Source organism: Pituophis catenifer, unplaced genomic scaffold (assembly GCF_029215685.1).
Source record: "Pituophis catenifer annectens isolate HBS135680 unplaced genomic scaffold, rPitCat1.0.hap2 SCAF_1, whole genome shotgun sequence".
Classification (NCBI taxonomy): domain Eukaryota; kingdom Metazoa; phylum Chordata; class Lepidosauria; order Squamata; family Colubridae; genus Pituophis; species Pituophis catenifer.
Window position 1 is genome coordinate 300,367,574 of NW_027256881.1, and position 23,638 is coordinate 300,391,211.

General features: G+C 38.1%; 1 protein-coding gene across 25 annotated transcripts in view; it reads left to right on the forward strand.

The window, feature by feature from the left end:
* The window catches only part of NRXN3 (neurexin 3), a 1,226,878-nt gene that overhangs the window by 310,297 nt on the left and 892,943 nt on the right, over positions 1-23,638 (forward strand). For all 25 annotated transcript variants that reach the window (XM_070931446.1, XM_070931448.1, XM_070931449.1 and 22 more), the window contains 2 exons: positions 15,204-15,642; positions 17,163-17,546. In XM_070931446.1, the coding sequence (XP_070787547.1) occupies positions 15,204-15,642; positions 17,163-17,546 (823 nt within the window). The remainder of the gene's footprint in view (positions 1-15,203; positions 15,643-17,162; positions 17,547-23,638) is intronic.

A 23,638-nucleotide genomic window follows, 5' to 3' on the forward strand; every position in this document is an offset into this window, starting at 1 on the left:
GTATTCCAAAGGCACATTTTAGTTAGATCTAAGCAAGTTTTGAAATGTTAAATAGCTACAACTTTTGAAAAATTCAACTGACTGATTTGAAAATTATGCACAACTGTCTCTGATTGCGTGTAAATGCACACGAAACATCTTTGTTAGAACTCCTAACAAAGAAAGTGGCTATAATTACAAATGCAAGTGGAGATTCTTGGAGACCACTTTCAAGGCAGCTGTATGAACCTTACAAAAACATAGTTCCTTTAATGAATCAAGGAAAAGTACTTTGTGCTCATGCATATTGTAAAGCATCTTTGTATAGCTCGACTATATAAAATGGTACCCAGTTTGCAGATGTTGGCATAAGTTCTTTAAATCTAGGCTAGCGGGCTTTTCGTAAGATCAGGTTGGCAAAACCATTGTAGAATCTGTTAATCAATTGCCTTGTTATGTCAGTTTTGGCTGGCTGGCAGGCTGGCTGGCAGTAATGGTTCCAGCCAGCTGTGCAAGTTTCTGATTATAGTTTCCTTTTCTCTTTCAAGAAAAACAAAGAAAAATACTCAGTGATATTACTAAACAGATGTTTCTGACCTTTTTTTCCCTTGCTGGCTTCATTTTGTATTTATACTTTGGTGCTTCACTCTATCTTGAATGTGCAGGGAAGTTGGTAGTATGTGTCCAGCAGAGAAAAAATAAAATATCCTACCAATACATAGCTAATTCTTGGGGAAACTTAAGCCAGGCATTTTCCTAATTGCTATAGCCAGAATGCTTGTAATATGTTTTTTTTCTTTTGCCATTTGCACATTTTCAGAGCAGTTTCCTGGGTAGTCTGATGCTTTTTAACACTCCAGAGTGCACTTGCATTGATCCTCATAGGAAATGAGCTCACATTTTATGCTCGTGCATTCCAGAGCAAACCAAAGGATTAATGGAATGTGTCACTTGCAGCCTAGATGTGCTCTGTTAGGATCATTGCACTCTTCATTTGTGCTAACTGGGTATTATTTCTTGGCTATGTATTCCCTGTATAGAATAGATAAGGGATCTCTGGTGTCCTATTTTCCATACCTATTCTGCTATTTTTATGGATTTAAAGGGGTTAAAGCTGGAATAACCAAAGACCATTCCCTTGTCTATCCAAGCTCACTGTATTATTTCCAGTGACTCCGGAAAACTCTGCCTTCTGATACAATTTCATAGATAGTGTAAAGTGTGCCTTTGGTATATGTCTTATGCTCTCCCTGTTTTTCCTTGCACTTTGTCCCATTTTGCCAGTTAACTTTTTTTTTCCTCTGAAGTTTGCTATTGTTTAATCAATACATTTCAAGGTATATGTTTGTAGCTGAACCAAGTGGCATGTATGCTGGCCTGATCTGGATGTAGGAACTGACTGGAAATGTGCTGAGTGTAAAGTAGAAGTTGCCCAGTAATTTTCTAACATTATTCAATGAAAAGCCTAAAAAGAAACCGTCAGGGAAAATATTTCATTAAATAGCTTAAACAGTATTGAGTCATCCACAGAGGTTAGTTTTTAGCTATGTTAAGGGCAGTTCATATTCTATCTACTGTACTCTAAGTAGTGTCTTTCATGGTTTACCATTTTTGTGGATAGGTGAATGTTTTAGGGCCTTTTGTGTTAATGGGAATGAGATTATAGTTCTCTTTTTCTATCAATAACTTTGGATTGGACCTAATACAATTAGGAATGGGCAAAATAAGAGCTAATATGGGCACTGTACAAATTATGAACTTTCTGTAGGAGTAAAAATACTCCTTTTTCTCCATCTGAGAATTTTATTTATTTAATAAATTCATAAAGCCATTCATCTATGGGTGATTAATGGAAATAAAAATAAACCAACTGGAAGGGAATTATTCAAAATAAGGAATGAACATTTGGGGTTGGAATAAGAGCAGAAAAATAGGTACTGTATTTTTTGGACTATAAGATGCACCGGTGTATAAGATGCACCAAGATTTCAAAGCGGTAAGTAAGAAAAAAAAAGTTTTTGCCCTCTCCGGCTGCCAGGAGCACTTTGCAGGCCTCCCAAACCCTCTGTGTGCCCCGTTTTTTTGCAAAAACGGGCAAAAACCAGGGCACGCAGAGGGTTTGGGAGGCCTGCAGAGTGCTTCTGGGGGCTGGGGGAAGGCAAAAATGCCCTCATTTTTGTGAAAAATGGACCTGTTTTTCTTAAAAATGGGGGCGTTTTTGCCCTCCCCAGTCCCCAGGAGCACTCTGTAGGTCTCCTGAACTGCCTGCACACCCTGTTTTTGTGAAAAATGAGCCCATTTTTTTTTAAAAAAATGGGACGAGCGGGGTGGGGCTTCGGGAGGCCAAAAATGGCTGTATTCGGTATATATGACATACCAACACTTCCACCCTCTTTTAGGGGAGGAAAAAGTGCATTTTATACTCTGAAAAATACGATAAGTTGCATTGCCCTTATTGCTACAAGATAGACCTTAACACAGGCTTACCTGCACCTGGTCAAAATCATTCTTCATCTTTCTCCAGCAGCATCCAAGGCATTGTTTGTGCTACTTCATCTCCCAAAGTTCCTCTGGGAATCAAGGGCTTGTTCGGGATCCACCGATATAGAGAAGCCACATAGGCACAATCAAATCCAAAGTGTCTGTTGTATGTTCATTCAAACAGCAACTAAGACTTTGGCCAAATGTCTGCACCAGAGCTTCAGTAATTACCCCAATTTCCCTTGAATCCCACAAAGTCAGTCAAGTGATTTGGACAGATAAATCAAATAGGGCCTCCCATCCTGCAGCAGAGGACATTCCTAAAACAGTGAAAGGTTAACAGAGAGCGATCCATCCATGACAACATCTTCTGACTCCAACTAATACTGCTACTACTCCAAGACAAAAATTAGTTCTAATGTGTGACATCTACTGGGTGTCAATCTGTCAATAATCAAAATCAGGTCCTGGTATTCATGAGCTCTTGAGTTCACGCCAAGCCCAGTGCAGACAGTTTGAAACCCTCCAAAACTATGAACCTGGAAAATTCCACCACCAACCCAATCAGACAGCCAAGTAGCTCAAGCAGAGAGACTAGTATTCAAGCAACAATCTTATGGCCTAATTTCACAAGTCTAACAACTGCCTTCAATGAAGCGATATCTTGAAGGCCAGCACTGTATCCTGAATGACAATGTCTTCTATGAAGTAGTACTTTGAAGGCCACTACAGTGTCCAGCATCACCACTCCTATCATAAAGTCTTGATTGATAACACACTTGGAACCCAGGTGGCCATATTTCTAAAACAGGACCACTGCCCTGCACCCATCCAAATCTTGGAAATACACACCAGGTGAGCCCTTGCATCCACATGTACCAAAGGTGCTTTTTAAAAGGCAAATTCAGTTCAGAACTGAAAAGCTTCTTGGATGAAAAAGAAACATTTTCAAAGGGGAAAAAACCAAGAAAGTCCTGTTGAAAAGCATCTTTGGAACAACCTTGTTTGTTTGTTTGTTTGTTTATTGGTTCGATTTATATGCCGCCCTTCTCAGGAGACTCAGGGTGGCTTACAATGCGTTAAGCAATAGCCTTCATACTTTTGTATATACCTGCTTAGTAGGGCTTTTGGGGCCCCCAAGTGGTGTTCTTTTTTTTATACAAAGTCAGCTTATTGCCCCTACAATCCGGGTCCTCATTTTACCTACCTCGGAAGGATGGAAGGCTGAATCAACCTTGAGCCTGGTGAGATTTGAACTTGCAGTAATTGCAGGCAGCTGGCAGCTAAGTGCTATTTAACAGCACTTTAGTCTGCTGCACCACCAAGGCTCTTTAACCATAACCTGGATGATTGAGAATCTCCATAGATGTTGCATCCACAATTAAAGCATAGATGAGAGTGACATTCAGCAGCAGCAGAAGAAACCCAGACCACCAAACCTCCAATGATTAGGCCTTGGTTGGATTGCAACCAAGTGCTGTATATATTGCATTGATTAAACCACATTTTGCTCAGTTTGTTCAGTAAACTAAGTCAGAATGATTTATAATCCCCTATAAAGTCATACTATTCACTTGGCCAAAATCAATTACATTGTGGTTTTGTAGAAGAGTAGGCAACATATGTAATCAGAGTAAAACTACTAGTATTCCCCACAATTCCTGTCAGACTTCCCTGTTTACAGTTTAGACTGTAAATGGTTAATCTATGAAACAACAATTTTAGAGAAAAGTCTACCTTAAGCTTAAGGTAAGCAAAAAAAAAAAAATCTTAGAGAATTAACATTTAAAAGTATATATGACAACTGTAGCAAGATTATTATATGCTCAAATGGAGAATACCCACATTGTCCACAATGGAGGAATGTTTGATGAAGATGATGGAAAAGGCAGTTTGATCTGATGGCTAAGGCACCAGGCTAGAAACCAGGAGACTATGAGTTCTAGTCCCGCCTTAGGCATGGAAACCGGCTGCATAACTTTGGGCCAGTCAGTCTCTTTCAATTTACCTCAGAGGGTGGTTATAGTGGGGAAAATAGGAGGAGGAATGTATATTAGGTGAAAAAACATTTATGCTTATATTGCTGACTGGAAACCTCTTTTCATGAAACAGAACAAAATGATCTTATGTTTTGATGATTAAAAAAATAATAGAAAAAGGGAGCTTTTATTTTACAACCATAGAATAAAAGGTGATTTTGTAATTGTACTTATATTTTGCTTCACAGTAAATTGGAAGCTATTTCTATTACTTTTCATTCTTTCCCTTTGCACTTTTTGTCTTTTCTTTATATTAATTTTTATATTCTTTACAAAACTCTCAATAAAAAACTTACAAAGGAATAATATTTAAAAAGAAAGTTACAATAATAGCAAAAGAATTCTAGAACATACTTTACTCTCAACTGAGACACTCCTATATAGGCACTCTACTGCAGGATAACTTTTCTTCCTTTTCTTACGATTTTTGTTGTAGAGCAGAGTCAGTTTGTCTCTTTTGTGGATGTGGTCTGTGTCTTTTAATGGCTTTGATAATTCCTACTCCTTTCTATCTGTATAAGACAAATTTTGCTTCCTAAAGAGGCCAGAAGTAGTTAAACCACATCTGAAGTGGCACAGGAGGAAGTATATATTCAGCCTTTAAACAATATGCTTAACAAGTCATGTAAAATTTTAGCACACACGCACATGCACACACAAAGAAAGACAGAGACAGACAGACAGATTTTTTGAGGGTGCACAACAATTCAAGGCTAACTACCCACTTGATTCCTCTTCCCTGCCTGGCTGGGCATTTCCCAAAAATATTAGAGAAGATGATAAGCTACTGAAATTTTATTTGCCATAATGAAGGGAGAAGTTATTTCTTTATATATATATATATATTTCATTAATATACAAGGTTTTTATGTACTTTTTCTTTTCTTTTTTTAGTTTGTACTAGGTTTTTTATCTGCACAATTGTAAACATTTATTTATGTATATTAAAAAAAATAAAAATTTTGCTCTTATCCTTATGGGTGGACTGCATTTTTCTGTACAGAGAGCTCTGATGTCATTCCTGGGATCAATTGGATCCATTCTCCCAGTTTAGGAGTCAACACCCTAAGGTACAGTGTCCCATGACTGCAAGGCTGTCAAACTCCTGGCCCGCGGGGTGGATGCGTCACACTCTGGCCACGCTCACACTCGGTTTAGCGAAGGGGGAAAAGTCCCGATACATCACGTGATGCCTCCGTGACAATGTGAGTTTGACATCCCTGCAGTACTGGAACCACTTTGGCTTTTACTTTCAATGGCCCTGGTACTTCTCCAGTTTCTCATACTCCTTCTTCCTGATGTTGCTGTTCTTGGCATTGCTGTGTCTATTACCACCACAGTCTTCTTGCCCTTTTCTACTGTCAAAATGTCTGGTTGAGTGGCCACTACCTGCCTGTCTTTCTGGATCTGGAAATCCCACAAGATCTTAGCATGAGAAGAGCATAGTTTGCTTAATTTAAACTTTATTGATTGTGTGTAAACTCAGCAGGGTCAGTTAGCATATGATTTGGTGTATCAGGGACCCCCCCCACCCCATCCAAAAGGGTAAATTCAGTAATCAAGTTAAGCAAGGCTAAGTTCTAGTTATACATTTTCATAAGCTATTTCTTTAATTTCATGCACTTGTGTGAACTGTGATTTTACTTTGAAAAAAATAAATATGGCTCAGCGATATTTCTCTTACATCTTGTGTTGTAGAATAGAGACACAAAAATAGTTCAGTCAGTTTGGGTTAAGAACTGCTTGTGTTTAAAGAAAATGACTTCTCTGGAATTAAGTTGGTCTCTCATTCCCTTGCTTCAAGTAAGTGAAATCCAATGAAAGAAAACCCAGCTGAGAGTTTATTGCCCAGCAATGGGTAAATTCAATATTTAGTTGATTATATAGTTACAATACAGTTAGCATCAAGCCTTACAGTAACATAGCATCTAATAAAAGTACAGCATTTACTTCTGTCTTTAATGCAATGAAGGAAATGAACTGAATTATTAAGAAATTGACTTAGATGTAAAGAACAGTTTCCCTCTTTGTCCTGTGGGAATTTTCTCCAAATAAAATAACCTTTAAAATTATTGGATAAATAATGAGCAATATTAAATATTCAAAGAAATTAAAGTATTTCCCCTGGTTATGAAGCAGCAAATATGGTTTCACATACATCTTCCTTTAGCAAACAGGGCTAATTTAAGAACATCACATCATATGCAGTTGTTGGAGAAGGGGTGGTGGTGTTTAAAGAGAGTGTCAGACTGAAGTAGTCTCTCTGTGTGTCTCTCTCTCTTTACTCTCTGAGTAAAAGTATGAAAATCAGAAAAATACTGCTGCTGCCTACTTCTGTTGTACCAGTCCTGAGACAGTTTCTAGAATTTTTAAGCAGACATGTCCAGCTGAAGACCAACACATCTGTATTCACCAACAAATAGATCAGGCTAATGGAAGTTTTAGATGGGCAATTTTGTGTTAGGCATAGGGTAGATCAAGTTGAGAAGGTCATTCTCCTATGGAGGATTTTATTGCTTGGTGACTTTTGTATTTGGCAAGTTTCATCTAATTAAACCTTTAATTTTTAGTTCGGGTTCTATGGGTCTTCCATTTTCAATACATAGTTTTAATATCTCATTTTGCAGAATTCATCTACAATGTCTATAGTAACCTTTAAACCTGAAGTTGCACTGGACCTTCAGATTCCTTAAAGCAACCGTATTGAATTAGCATAAATCATTGGTCTTTAATCACTGCCCATGAATGCTGACAAGATATATTATAGGACTAGTTCAATAGTTTCAGTGTTTTCTACTTCCTTCACATATCTATTATTTTTTTTAAAAAATGGGGCTGTTGGCTAATTTCACATCATCTTCCGATATGATAGCTAGAAGGGAATTCTTTGGTTGAGAATGTGTTTGCTTTTAGTTTTATCAACTCTCTCATCCTAGAGGGGTTTGGTTATTGAAGGAATCATATCAAAATACTGCATTGTGAATTCTTATTTTTAAGGCCAAGAACTCCCATCACTTTTAGAAAGATATAGAATAGAATAACAGAGTTGGAAGGCACCTTGAAAGTCTTCTTGTCCAACCCCCTGCTGGTATAGGAGACCCTATACCATTTCAGACAAATGGTTGTCCAATCTCTTCTTAAAAACTTCCAGTGTTGGAGCATTCACAACTTCTGGAGGCAAGTTGTCTCACTGGTTAATTGTTCTAACTGTCAGGAAATTTCTCCTTAGTTCTAGGTTGCTTCTCTCCTTGATTACTTTCCACCCATTACTTTTTGCCCTGCCCTCAGATGCTTTGAAGAATAGCTTGACTCCCTCTTCTTTGTGGCATATTCCTTAGATATTGGAACACTGCTATTATGTCATCCCTAGTCCCTTTTTTCATTAAACTAGACATACCCAATTACAGCAACCGTCCTTTATATGTTTTAGCCTCCAGTCCCACAATCATCTTTGTTGCTTTGTACTCTTTCTAGAGTCTCAACATCTTGACTCTTCCTCAACGTGGTGCCCTCCAGTTTTTATTGGATTTCATTTTCCAGAAGTTTGATCCATAACTGGATTTAATAAATTATTTTCCTGACGGAGTAGAACACATCATAGTTATTTATAAGCACATTCAGAATCTATTATATTCCTTTTTTTAAAAAAAAATAATTTTTATTTACATTTATCATTAAAAAAGAAGACAACACACCAGATAAATGACAAACAAAACAACAAAACAAATAATATATATGTCTATAAGTAGTGTCTTTATAACTTAATATTCGGTACAATATATCTATGTTACATTCCGGGATCTATTATATTACTGATGACATACTTGAAAGTTTGCCAGTATCAATGCATCCCCTGACCTACCATAGATTTCTAGTCCTAAATGTAGCTGCTGGTTTTATGGCACGACCAGGAGCACCTTCCTCACTTCCCCATTTAGCTTTGCTTTACCTGTAGTGAATGTACTAAAAGAAGGCTGGAAGGGGCCTTGGAGGTCCTCTAGTTCAACCCCCCGCTTGAGCAGAAGATCTTATACCATTCTGAACAAATGGTTAGTGTGGTGATTTTCCTTCCTTAGATCTGGGATGCTTCAGTGTACTGTATTTCCATATCCCTCAGATCTTGCTATTCTTAAAGCACCTGGAAGGGAAGAGAAGGATTACCTCAGCATTTATAACAATTATACAGGAAGATAAAGAAGGAGATACTGATGCTGCTAAACTATGTCCAACAGTTTGAATATTTACAATGCTGCATTTGCAACATTTCAGCTAAATAGGGATACACTGCTCCTATGCCTAGAAGTTCTACTCCATTTTAATTTACAATCCAAACCTCTGTTATGAGTACTACAAGCTTCATAGATGCATATTCTAAACCACAGAATTATCGGTGTGGGTATATATTTTGTATTTTTCATATTTTTTCATATCATTTCCCATAGTCAGAAGCTGATGTTACTATATATCATAGAACAAATTAAAGCTAATGCTATACTTTTCTAATCAAAGCTAAACCATTTTTACCTGAACTTTTACATTAGAAGATAATCAATTTCCTTCTGTTTCTATATGAAAGAGATTTCCCATCACCCACATTAGGTAATTTGATTATTGGGAATAGATCTCCTGATGCTCACTAAAACTTGATTTGTCTTAACAGGAGCATCGGGAAACGTTAAAAATCTTCCATTAATTTAGACATTTGGATAAATGAGAGTGATATTTGCAAAGGAATGCAGTGACTTGCATATATGCAACCAGTGTACACAGTGAATCAACCAAGACATTTAGATAAGCAAGGTATAGATAATTGATCTTCTGCTCTAATTGCCCATCAGTTTAGGTTAGCGTCAGAGCAATAAGAAATAAATGCATGAGCATGCAGGAACATTTTCATTAAGACAGGCACCACAAAGTAGTGGATGGTCAGTATTATAAAACTGCTATCCCGAAAGCTGAATTAATTGTTAAATTATAATAAAAATGATACTGAGACTGCACCTCTATTCTGAGTGCTTGTTAATTTGCCTTCTCTTCCTGTATGAAAACATGGAAAAACAAAGAAATGCAGACTTCGCTGGCCTTGTATTTTCCTCCTGAGCAGAAGTGTAAATTGAACTTAAGAGAAAGAGTAACTGACACTACTGGGCAATGGAGGCAGAATCCCTCCAAGGAACTGTAAACCTTTAAGTGTGTGTGTAAACAGAAATGAATACATATGCACAGGCCTTTAAACTTCACCCATCATATAATATACCTTTGATGGGGAAGTGCTCTTGGAGGGCACATAACAAGACAATGGGGACATCTAGTGGAATGCTGTAAAGCTGCATTTGAACGCGACCCAAGGAAACATGGCCATCAGTCAGCACACCCAAGAGAGCAAGGTTTCCTTCTTAATAGTATTAGATGTGAAGTGAAATATTAGATTGGCGCAGGGAAAAGAAGACGCGACTCAGCAGAGGTCCGTTCAGCACTTTATTCAGCTCATACGGAACTGCCGGCTGAGCTGCCGAGCCCTCCTTATATACAGCTCCGGCAAGCTAGCTGGCCAATGACATCCATTTAAACTTCCCGCCGGTGGATTAGCCAACCACCGGCGGATGCCCATATAAGGACATAACATGAAACATCCAGTGGCTACAGCCAGATATGATATGTTCCACTTTCTCAATTGATTACAGATAGAGTGATTGCTGGTCTAAGGCTAAAATGTTGTTCCTACTGCTGTTGAAATGGTGATTAGATGGATTTTTTTTTTAAAAAAAGGCATAGGTTAGAAAGAATTTTGTTGTTGATTAATTTTTTTAGACTATTGAGAAGTTTGGAAGGAGGCATTATGTTATGTAGCCCACTTTCCATAAGTAATTGTGAAACTATTATCTATTCCATTCAGCTCAGTGGGACTCAGTGGGCTTCTATGAGAGGAAAACCAATTAAATAAAATAGGATTTCCTTTGCTTGTTATTCAAAAATGTCAGCTGAAATTGTGAATCTCTGCACATTTCAAAGGTTTAGATCTCATAAATTCAGTATAAACCCCTTCTGTGACTGAATTGAGCTATCCATCTCAGATTGATTGGCTATTACTCAGATTCTTACAGGACATGTTGTGCCTAAATGTGCCAGCCTACCGTTCCTGTCCAATTATACAAAAGATAAGGAGGTTGCATTGGGAATGAAGTAGTTACATTAATGAATAAAGATAAAGTCTGCAAAGCAAATCTTGTGTTTATTCCTCTCTGCAACCACCTTGTCTTTAGTACAATTGGGGAAGACACTGTGGACTGGCACAACATGTCCTATAAAAGCCTGAGGAATAGCCAGTCAATTTAATCCTGGCAACTACATCAGTGTGCTTTTCTTATCAGTGGTTTACCGCTGTCATTTTCTGGAATGTTTTTTCAAATTTCCGATCTAGCTGATAGCCCTTCCAATGGCTCTCCTTCCAAGCATTAATTAGGCCTGTCTTTGACAGTAGATAAAAATCCATAAATTGCTGCCATTACAAAAGATGTAATGGTTATATACAATGAACCTATACAATTAATTCATCATTATGTTCTGCAAGGTACTTACAGGGTTCCCCCTCACGATTGTGGCAATGTGCTTTCCTCATATCTCTGAGGCAGAAATGATGGAGATTGTTCTACAAAGCACTTGCCCTGCAGCTTAGCTTTGCCACAGAACTGGGCCAATCAATGTTGCTGCTCATGTACAGTTCAGTTCAAAGTATTCTAAGGTTCATTGAATAGAATAGAATAGAATTTTTATTGGCCAAGTGTAATTGGACACACAAGGAATTTGTCTTGGTGCATATGCTCTCAGTGTACATAAAATAAAAGATATGTTCATCAAGAATCATAAGGTACAACACTGAATGATAGTCATAGGTTACAAATAAGCAATCAGGAAACAATATCAATATAAATTGTAAGGATACCAGCAACAAGGTTACAGTCATACAGTTGTAAGTGGGAGGAGATGGGTGATGGGAACGATGAGAAGATGAAAAGATTAATAGTAGTGCAGACTTAGTAACTAGTTTGATAATGTTGAGGGAATTATTTGTTTAGCAGAGTGATGGTGTTCAGGAAAAAACTTGTTCTGGTGTGCAGTGCTCTATAGCGTCATTTTGAGGGTAGGAGTTGAAACAGTTTATATCCAGCATGTGAGGGGTCTGTAAATATTTTCACAGCCTCTTTTTGACTCTTTTTGACTGCAGTATACAGGTCCTCAGTGGTAGCAGGTTGGCAGGTAGGCAGAAAGACAGGTTGGTAGCAATTGTTTTTTCTGCAGTTCTAATTATCCTCTGAAGTCTGTATCTGTCTTGTTGGGTTGCAGAACCAAACCAGACAGTTATAGAGGTGCAGATGACAGACTCAATACTTACTCTGTAGAACTGTATCAGCAGTTCCTTGGGCAGTTTGAGCTTTCTGAGTAGACGCAGAAAGAACATTCTTTATTGTACTTTTTTGATGACATTTTTGATGTTAGCTGTACATTTTAGATCTTGCGATATGGTAGAATCTAGAAATTTGAAGGTCTCTACTGTTGATACTGTGTTGTCTAGTATTGTGAGAGGTGGAAGTATGGAAGGGCTTCTCCTAAAGTCTACCACCGTTTCTACGGTTCTGAGTGCGTTCAGTTCCAGATTGTTCTGGTTGCACCATGGGGCTAGTTGTTCAACCTCCCATTTGTATGCGGATTCATCATTGTCTCAAATGAGACTGATCACTGTTGTGTCATCTGTGAACTTCAGTAGTTTAACAGATGGATCGTTAGAGATGCAGTCATTGGTATACAGAGAGAAGTGGGGAGGGCCCTGTGCTAATTGTACAGGTATCTGATGTGATTCTGCTTAGCTTCACATGCTGCTTCCTGTTTGTTAGGAAGCTTATGATCCACTTACAAGTGTGTTCAGGTACCTGTAGCTGGTTTAGCTTAGTTAGAAGAGTATCTGGAATGATGGTATTGAATGCTGAACTAAAGTCTACAAAGGGGACCTTTGAGTAGGTCTTTGGAGATTCAAGATGTTGTAGGATATAGTACAGAACCATATTAACAGCATCATCTGTTGATCTATTTGCTCAGTATGCAAATTGCAAGGAGTCTAACAGCAGATCCGTGATGGTTTTCAAGTGGACAGCACTAGCCTTTCAAAGGTTTTCATGATTGGCATCTTCCTGGTTCTTTCCTCTCCTACCCAGCATTGCCTATGACTGGAAAAGCCACTCATCATCTGCTTCCCTAAACATGTGTCAGGATGAGGTTTAGGTGTTTAGCTGAAATGTTGTTTCAGTCAGGCATAACTTCCCACCAGTACCACCATTCTTAAGTTCTTCCTATGCACATCTGCTTTTGGAATTGCTTCTACTGAATATATGAGACTTGCTTCTGGATAAATACAGTTAGTCCTCGACACACAACAATTTGCTTTCTGACAGTTCAAAGTTACAATGACACTGAAAAAGTAACAAGTGAAGAGTATTTTTGAATGCCTCTCCACTGCAGATGTTTCTCTCTCTTTCTCCCCACATTGCCTGCACACAATACATGGCTGCACAAACATCTGTTCTTCTTCATTATGCTTTAGCAGGGGCCAGCAACAGATGGAGGCTTAATTGTGAGGTCCTGTCCTCAGCAAACTCTAAGTGGGCTGACCTCAAGCTATGGTAACTGGGAAATGTAGATGATACATCCTCTGTATACTTGGTTTACATTAGTCTGAGGAACCGGCTGGTGGCATGCCTGTAAGATTTTTTTCTCCAGGATATTTCTGTTGTTGAACACACAAAATACTTCTGTTTTCTCCAATATCTTTTTCAACCTGCTTCTGAAAACATTGGCATTTCTCTGAGGAGAATGAAATCTCCTCAGTGTTGGCTACATCCCATTGGGGCACACAAGCAGAGCTTGTTACACAGATAATTTTTGAATTGTAACAACTAGTTTGAGTCAAAGGCCAGTTCAGTGGTGGGTTGCTCCCGGTTCGGTCCGGTTCTTGTGAACCGGAGGTAAAAGTGGCAGGAGGTTCTGCCCACCTGCCCAGACATCATCATGGATGATCTACGCATGTGCTGAAGCTTTGCAATGCACTTCTCCTGTTGCGAACTGGTAATTTTTTATATGTGTGGGAAGGGTTTAGTTAAACATGATCATTATGGTGTAAAATAAAAGGTTTAATAATGTCTTTACAGAGCTACTTATCCTCTTTGTTCTCCTTGGTTCCATATCATGGTCTATATTAACCTATATAAATCATTCATAGTTGTGCAATTTTTTTTAAAAAAATATCTTGCCCAATGTGGATAGCAGTTATTTTGCATGATTATGTTTCAGGGTTCAGATGTTCATAGGAGTGAAGTAGTGTTTCTCTTTTTGTGCGTATGACCATCAAACAAACAAACATTCTTTATATACTAGGAGCAGAGAATTGCAGGTATTTTGACATTTTTAAAATTGATCACACATGCATATTGCTGTGCTCCAAAGAGCAAAGGGCATCTTGAGGCATCCATGAAGCTTTTCCATTTTAACTTCAACTCATCCATAGGAGATGAATTAAACTGGGGATTTATTATTTGGATAAGGTCACCCTCCAATCTTCAGCTCTAAATAGCAATTTGAATCCAGATCCCCATAGTAGGAATTCAGTGTTGTGCCTAGTATAGACTTCCGTGTTATTTAAGATGTATTCTCATGTTAATTATTAAACCATGTGATTCAAAATTGTCAATAAACTTCTGTGACTACTAGGCATACAAATTATTCTCAGTATCTTCAGAATTCAAATGTTGTTATCTGGAAATATTTTTAATCTGTGAACTTGTGATGAGCATTCCATGATCTTTTCCGTCAGCCAGCAGTAATACATTCACTTAGTTTTGTTTATTTTCACAACACACACTTGGAATCTTGGAATGTTATTCATACAAACTGGTATATTATTCAACCAAAGAAATTGATCATTGTTTTGTATCTCAGGTTATTGCTAGCTTGTTGTTAGATCTGGTCTTAATCAAAGCAGAAGATGCTGTGTGCCAAATATATAACTGAACCACATTTAACAATATTAAATAAAATTGAAGAGTTTATGATAACTTATGTTGCCCTTTTCATTGCACAAGATTCAAAACTGATAGTGAATAATGATACATAGAACATGCCATTTATCTGTGCATAATACTAAGTACAGAGTCTTTATACTATATCAGCCAGAGCCTTTTGATGGAATTGTGGTAGGTCAGAATCAAAGTTGAGGATTGTAGTTAAAAGGCATCTGCCAAGGTCTCTGCTTTAGCAAATGGTACCTCTGTAAATGTTGAGAATTTTCAACTCAAGAGTTTCTTCTTCATTTATACTCCTGAGTCTTTGTCTGTACTGAGCAAGCAAGTACTCATAAAACAAGGAGAAAGATAAACTTCTTTGGGCCTCAGTTCTATGTGATGCCATGGACTGAGCCCTGAAGAAGGAAAAAGAATGGTGAGTAGAAGGTGATCTCACCTAGAGACCTATGAATCCTTACTTGTGTATTTCCAATGCCATTCAAGAATTAACCCTGGCTTATAGCATTTCCTATTAATATTAAATTCTAACCGAAAGTCCCATTCAGTCATATTCCAAAATACATTTTGGGTGTATCTTTCTAAAATATGGATTGTTTTATGATTGATGTGTAATTCGTTTCCTTCTTCCTGGTAGGTTGTTTATAAGAATAATGATATTCGTCTGGAGTTATCTCGTTTGGCAAGGATTGGCGACACAAAAATGAAAATCTACGGGGAGGTGAAATTTACATGTGAGAATGTGGCCACATTGGATCCAATCAATTTTGAAAATCCCGAGGCCTACATTAGTCTGCCTAAGTGGAACACCAAGCGAATGGGATCTATCTCTTTTGACTTCCGCACTACAGAGCCCAATGGCCTTATTCTTTTCACTCATGGTAAACCCCAGGAGAGGAAGGATTCCAGAAGCCAAAAGAACACCAAAGTGGATTTCTTTGCAGTAGAACTCCTGGATGGAAATCTCTACCTTCTTCTTGATATGGGCTCTGGAACTGTCAAAGTAAAGGCAACTCAGAGGAAAGCCAATGACGGAGAATGGTATCATGTTGATATACAGAGAGATGGTAGATCAGGTATGCACCAAATCCTTGAGAAGTGTAAATATGTTTGTTTCTCTAATAGAAAGTCTTGTAAACTGTGAAACAATAGAATCCAATGAATTGCTTGACAACGGCAGTTGTCTGTGATTGTATATTGCAGGTTTAGCAAAGGTGATGGCTTTGAACTGGAACACTGTAACAGCATCCCAAATGTTACAAATGAAAGTAAAAGTGTAGAATTCAACTTGTGTTCTTAAACACTTCTTTCACACACAGTATTTGCATAATTTTTGGCTTGTCTTTGTATCCATGTGCTTCCACACTGTGGTCTCTGTTCACTTTATTTCTGGCTAAATTGTGGTTCAAGAATCACTCTGAAGCTGATTTTCAGCAGCAGGGACTAGCGTTTTCAGGAGCTCCAAAATGGACATTTTTCTTATTGTAAAGAAAGAAAGCTCTTCTCACTTGAGCTTTCCTCTTTCCAAATACTGGTAAAAACCAGTATTTCTCACAAGTTGTACCTAGACAGAAGAAAGTAAAGGTGGATGGATGGATAGGGAGGGAGGGAGAGAGGGAGAGGGGGGGGGAGAGAGAGAGAGCGAGAGAGCGAGAGAGAGAGATGAAAGTGGCATTCTCTGCTTCACAGCATGCTGATGTAGTAAGCAGAGGAGGAGCCCCAATTGGCATAAATTCAGTTATATTACCTGTACCTTTTAGAAGTCCAGTAGAGACTTCCTGCAAAAAGAAAAAAAAAAGCATGTGTTCTGCTCCTAATATTTTATTTTATAGAATTTGCAGGATGCAGTTTTATCATACACACACATATTTCAGTGGCTTAAATTTGTGGGCCAATTGCTCATTGGTACTCTGGAATTCAGTCAAATCAGCAGAACCTGCCCTGAAAGATGATGCAATAACAATGCACTGTTAGATGTACAGTAAAATGGACTTGTCCTATGCTTCCATATTATTCACCAATAATTTTGCATCAAACTGCCATATTATTGCAGTACAGATAGTCCTTGTTTAGTGATCACAATTAGGTCTGGCAACTTGGCTGCTAAGCAAAGTGGTCACTAAGTGAAACAAGGGCAGTGCATATGATCTTACTCCAGCTTTCCTCTGCTTTACTGACCTGTCAGGTCACAAGTGTGAGAAGTGATCATAAAGTTACTTTTTCACCACCATTGTCCCTGTGAATAGTTGCTAAATGAGGAAGTTGCTAAATGAGGACTACCTATAATAGCTTTCAAAACCATATATTTTTTTAAAAAAGCCTTGGGAAGTACTGATATCATCACAAGGCAATAGATTTGTTATACTTCATAGATTTTCTAGTTTATCAAGATAGTGACTATACAGTCTTGACAGTTCTGCTAGGAGGCAATAACATGTTTCAGGCAAATGTTCTCTGTCCCCTGTTTAAAGAGGAGTCCTTGATCTTCTATACTAAGTTTTTCACCCTTCATCAGAAGTCAAACTACACAGGGAAGTGATTTGTTTCATCTCTTAGACTCTTGCTTGACTTTCCTTTCTTCTTTCTTTCCTTCCAGGTACCATTTCAGTGAACAGCAGACGGACACCTTTCACTGCAAGTGGAGAGAGTGAGATCTTGGATCTGGAAGGAGACATGTACCTGGGAGGACTGCCTGAAAATCGGGCTGGCCTTGTCCTTCCTACTGAGCTGTGGACAGCTATGTTGAACTATGGTTATGTGGGCTGTATCCGAGACCTCTTCATTGATGGCCGGAGCAAGAACATCCGGCAGCTGGCCGAGCAGCAGAATGCAGCTGGTGTCAAGTCTTCCTGCATTAAGGTCAACACCAAACAATGTGATAGTTATCCCTGTAAAAACAATGCTGTCTGCAAGGATGGCTGGAACCGCTTCATTTGCGACTGCACAGGCACTGGCTACTGGGGAAGAACATGTGAACGGGGTAAGTTCAGAATTCAGAAAGAGATTTTAGCCAGAGATGAATGTTGTTTGGGTGGCATTTTAATTTCTTGATACTTTATGTTAGACCTGGTCATTTTACAGCCTCTGGGCCACATCTGACCTTTGGCTGTCACTGTCCTTACTGTCTGATCATGGGATCATCAGGGAAAGAGGTTTTAATCAAAAGGCTTATTCTCTGAATCTGGCCATTTTTGGCATTCAGTATCTTGAGGAGTTCAGCCTTGGTTACTTCCTGTGAATTTATCTAAACTGCAACTAGTGAATTAAAGAGCAGATTGAAATGTCATTAGGCTCCAACTTTTTTTCCAGCACAATTCTTACATTAAAGTAAAAACAATAAATAAAATAACAATAAAATAAAACAAAAACAAACGCACAAATATATTTTGAGATCTAAACCTAAATTCTGAGTAGTAAAGATTCCATTCACTGTATCATCAAAGTATGAAATAATGTCTGTTTTTCATTTCTATGCAAGTCTTTTAAAATGGGAACTTTGAAGGCATCTCCTTTTGAAACAAGAAAGGAACCATATCTTTTTCCAGGCCTTTGTTGTTGCTTTGTAGTACCTTTCTGTTCCCTCTTTAAGTGTATAATATGCAGAGCCATTTTCTTTGCTGAATGTATGGAGTTAGTTGATATACCATCTACATCTGTTTTCCTTGAAATGATCATGTTAATTCAGGGCCAGCATTATAGGTTATCTGCCAAATACTCAAAATGGCCCATAGCCAATCTTGCTGATCTGGTGAAATTGAATGTACTACAACTAAATTATTCTATTTGTGGCACTGTTTCAATTTCTATTGCCATTGCTGTTTCAAACCAGCCCTACTAGTTTTCAAGTTAGGTGATAGTGTTTCTAGGTAACAGTCAAGGTAATACTAGGTTCCTTTGAATCCAACACTGTACCACATTTCCCAATATGCATTGTCCATCTTGAGATTTTGAGTGATTCACAATAATATGCCAACCAACTGGCACAGAATGAAGCTTATTGTGGAGTTGGCTCAACTTTTGTTCAATTTAGTGCTACATGAAGGATGAGGATATGATTCACCAATAGCTACAGGGCATAATGGCAGCCTAGGAGAGCACTCATGTCTGAGTGGTAAGGGGAAGTACTCAAATTCTGATCTAATGTGGGATCATTAGCAATATCATGCTAAAGGCCTACTAAAGTCTGCCATCAGCCTGTATCCATTGAGGGAAAAAAGCATCACTGAAGGAGGTCTAATGAAAAAGCAAAATAATATTTTAGCATGGAAAATTGTGTCTGGAAGATAAAAAGGATGAAATTCAATGCAGAATAATGAGTGAGTGAAAGGGGTTTGAATAAGGAGAGAAGGGATGAAAAAGGCATTAAAACTTGTTCATAGTTTTTTGGGTGAAGTTATTTGCACATTACATTTCTTGGGTTCTCATTTTTAAGATTCTGTTAATGTAGCTTGACGATATGATGACTAGGTGGCTCAGTGGCTAAGACACTGAGCTTGTCAATCAGAAAGGTTGGCAGTTCGGCGGTTCAAATCCCTAGTACAGGTCTCCTGCGTGAGCAGGGGATTGGACTAGATGACCTCCAAGGTCCCTTACCACTCTGTTACTGTTAAAATAAAATAAAATTAGTTCATCTGGCTGTGTTTGCTGTCTGGTTTACCTGACATCAATCTTGAAAGAACTTTCCTCCCTCTGTTCTCTTTATAGCACACAAAATTAGGGTGGTGGCTTCTGAGCTGTTTGCCCTGCCCATGTTCCTGCTTAGCTGCTTTTTATCTGACTGTTCCTCTGGCTGCATCTTTTTGCCCTGTCTCCCAAGGTCATTCCCACTTACTATTTTAACACCCATGTCCTGGACTATCCAGAGTTATGAGTGGAACAGAAAGTCAAATTATTTCCAGACCAACAATTCCTCTTAGGCAGAATTTAACTTCAGTCTGTTTCCTTACATTCAGGTTTGTAAGAGGAACATTGCTGGACAAAGAAAATGACAGTTCTCTCTCCTCGGAGAGGCAGGCCGCGGGTATATACAGAACCATAATAAGTAGCTAAACTGTAGACTTGTAAATAAAGTTGAACTAGTGGGTAGCACAGAACAACCTAAAATTAGTAAGTAGAAAGTAAGAACAAACCCTAGGAATAAGAAAAACAAACTAAAACTTTGGCATTATAAATAAATATTTATTTTGAGGCTTATTTTATAATAAAATATTTTTGAAGGTTCAATCTCTTGTTTAATTCTAATCCCCCCCTCAAAAAAAAAAAAAACACCACACCCTCCAACAATATCGCTACATCCAGGACCCTAAAGATTTGGCCCCTTACATCCCAGTTGACCTCATCCTGGTTAAGGTTTTCCACAGCAACTCTTGGCTGGCCTGGCCTGACCAAAGGATCACCTCTTATAGCAATTTCAAGTAACTCTTAAAAAGCAGGGGTAAGAGGACACAATCTTATCTTATCCCATGTTCATGAGACTGGCCTCTCCTTCTGGTGCTGTCCGGTTGTGTTGTCTGGTTAGGAAGAATAGAACAGAACCCTCTTCTCCTTGCCTGTCATCCAAGTGATACTGCCAAAGAATGCCAAAAAATAGGCTCAAATATGAGTTCATATCCTTGTTTGGTCAAATTCACTTTTGATCTTCCTCCAACAGACATCAACACATCGTTTCTCATAATTTGTCTTCCAGAACTCTTCTGGTTTGGCTGACAAAAGCTGATCAGGGACAATCTCATCCTGCCCTCTGGTCATCTTCCAATTGTAACACTCAACAGTGGAATTAGGTAGAACTGCCAGTGAGGTTACTGGGAAAATTCCCAGATGTCCTTTAGAATTCATCACAGTTCCATTACTGAACATATTTTGTGTTGAAATAATTCCAAACCGCACTGACACCACTGTGATTCTTTTTCCTCCTTTCTGAGGAGGAATTTGAACCATGCAGATGGGACATGGCAGGCAATCAAGTAGGACAGCACTTTTAGCCAAAATAGCATGTGCAAAATAATTTCTTTTAAAGCCTCTAGTTATGGTGTGACCTAAACGTTTCCATTTGTTGTCTCTAGGTCATCCTATAGCATGGCTTTTCTAGATCAGTTGTCCATCTGTTGTGTCATCTGATATGGTTTTAGTTAAGTAAACACAGTATTACAATAATATCAATGTAACCATCAGTTGACCAATAGATAAATTTATTAGGACTATAATAATTCATCAGAATAGGCAAAGAATCTGATTTTACCTTGAAGATTACCAACGTTACTGGGGCATAAATTTCTAGCAGGTGCTATTTTGTTGCCATGGGCTAACCATGGATCTCCACACTTACAGTTTGCCAGCTAATTCTTTAGTCTATTTGGTGCAGTGGATTTGTACAACAAATTTTAAATTAGTAGTAACATACCCAGTGTTTTTTTGGCACCAATCGTTCTTCATTATCTTCTTTGCTGAATACTGCTTATAAAGGACAATGCATCTGTTATTGGTTATGTGATAGTAAACAAAGGTCTTTAGTTTCCGCTTTATTATCTGCCAAGTACCTTTACTGCAGCATCTCTTAAAAGCTCTTTAATGAGAACACACATCTGCCAATTATGTATCCAATAAACTTAGAAGCTATAAAATTACAGGGCAATAAGTTGTGCTACCAAATTATTTACTGCATGGAATTAATTCTATAGCTCTTGCTTTGTATCTTATGGCTAATAGGACAAACTCCTTTAATTGCTGGCTGTACCCAAAAAATGGATAAAGATCTCTTTAGGAGCATCCACATTTTGAGCATGCATCTCCAGACTAGAGATCATCTGGGAATAATTTTAATAAATGAACAATCCTTTCATATCTTAAAGATGTTTATTATCAATTCAAAGGCTAATGGTAATTGCAGAGTTCAGTGTATTTTATAGTATATTCCACCTACTCTGATTACCAACCAATTATGTCCTAAGATCAGGATTAAGGGTTCAAGTGATGGGGACATGAGGTCTATTCACAAGAAACACAAGATTTCTTTTTCTTTTGGTCAATTCTTCTTTACTGGCCCTCTGGCTTCCTGTCTTCTAAAAGATCATTTTTTATTTTATTTTTTTAAAAAATGGTCTGGCATCTTGTCTTGATTGTTTGTACTTGATCATAGTTATATGAAGGTAAGCAACGTGCAGCAGATCCTAGAAAGGATACTCTCTGCACCTAAAAAGAGTGCAGAGAAGAGCAACAAAGACGATTAGGGGACTGGAAGATAAAACATATAAAGAACGGTTGCTGGAACTGGCTATGTCTAGTTTAATGAAAAGAAGGAGGAGGGGTGACATGATAACAGTGTTCCAATATCTCAGGGTCTGCCACAAAGAAGAGGGAGTCAAACTATTCTCCAAAGCACCTGAGGGCAGGACAAGAAGCAATGGGTAGAAACTAATCAAGGAGAGATGCAAGCTAGAACTAAGGAGAAATTTCCTGACAGTTAGAACAATTAACCAGTGAGACAACTTGCCTCCAGAGGTTGTGAATGCTCCAACACTGGAAGTTTTTAAGAAGAGATTGGATAACCATTTGTCTGAAGTAGTGTAGAGTTTCCTGCCAAAGCAGGGGGTTGGACTAGAAGACCTCCAAGGTCCCTTCCAAGTCCAAAAGCTTGGAAGACTAAACCTCTGGTCCCAGTGACTGATCCAGTTTGGATCTCACAACATTATCCTGGGACATGTATATTTACCTTCATTTGGGAAATAAGAATTGTTTCTTTTTTGTTGTGGCTGGAGGGGGTGGGAGGAGATGACACTTCAGCAGAGTCAGGTTAGGCATTTTCTGCGTTTTTGGCACCTTTATCCCCCAAAGTTCTCCATTACTGCGATAAAATAAGTGGGGTTTATAAGAGAGACAACTAAATATGAGATATTAGTTTTCATATAATGACCTGGTCAAGCTAGGGATTCTTCTGAATGGTAGAAAGCCCTTGAAGCACTGTATTTCACTGCCATCATCTAAGGATATAACCAACAATTATTCTTGACAGTCTGCTGCATGGATATCATATTAAATTCCTAGTTACATCTCTTTGAAATATGTTTTCCAAGCCTGAGCTGTTGATACGGAACTGAAGAGAATGAAGCAAATGGACTTTTCAACTGTTTTTGAGAGTAGTTCTGGGCAGTTTCCACGGGAAAGATTGATGTCTTCTATATTTAAATGTATATCATGATGCTTTGAGGTATGACCAATCCTTTAGCAGAACGTCTGTGCAGCTTACTAATTATAGTGTCTGTGTGAATAATAACTGCATAGTAGGGTTGAGTCTATTATTTCAACATCATTTCAGAGCATTTCATTGTTTTGACAATTAACAACAATATCTTTCCAGTTGATACCTGGAAAATCTTGAAAGCATGTGAGTCAGAAGCACTACTCTATGTCCCTCTGCGAAATAATATATAATGCAATTGCACAATTTATCCAATGTTTCCCTTTCTTAACGTAATTTTTCTTTCCCTTATAGTGATTTGGTATTTAACAATGATATACACTAAATCTCCCAAAACTGAGATACTGGTTGTATGAAAAATCCTTGATTTTTAGATAACCCAAAGCTATAAAAAAATCCCAGTTCCTTTTTACTTTTCTGTTCAAGGGATGCAAGGGGGAAGCTATGTGGTACTGAATGTAGATGATTGCTAAACAGAATGATTCCCCTGCCCGCCACTTGGTTTCTAAATAGTAGCCAGGTTGAAACCCTATTTCAGTATGCATTTTTGTTAGATGCTGTTTTGAATACTACATAAAATTTGAGGGAAAGATCATGGAAACTCTAAAAAGATGGCTAAAAGTTTGAAATGTATTATAAAGGCAAACTGAAGCAATCGGACATTAAATGTGGAAAAAATAACCTTTGAATTTGTTTAAGAATTTTCAATAGAAGAACCCTTATTTATTTATTTAGATAATTTATATGGTTTCCCATGTCACAGAAGTGACTCTGAGTGGCAGATAAAATTGAAAAAAATCTCCAACAATTATAAACAATAACACATAATGCCCAAGGCAAACAATATGTTTCAGACCTAAAATCCCATCCACAACAGA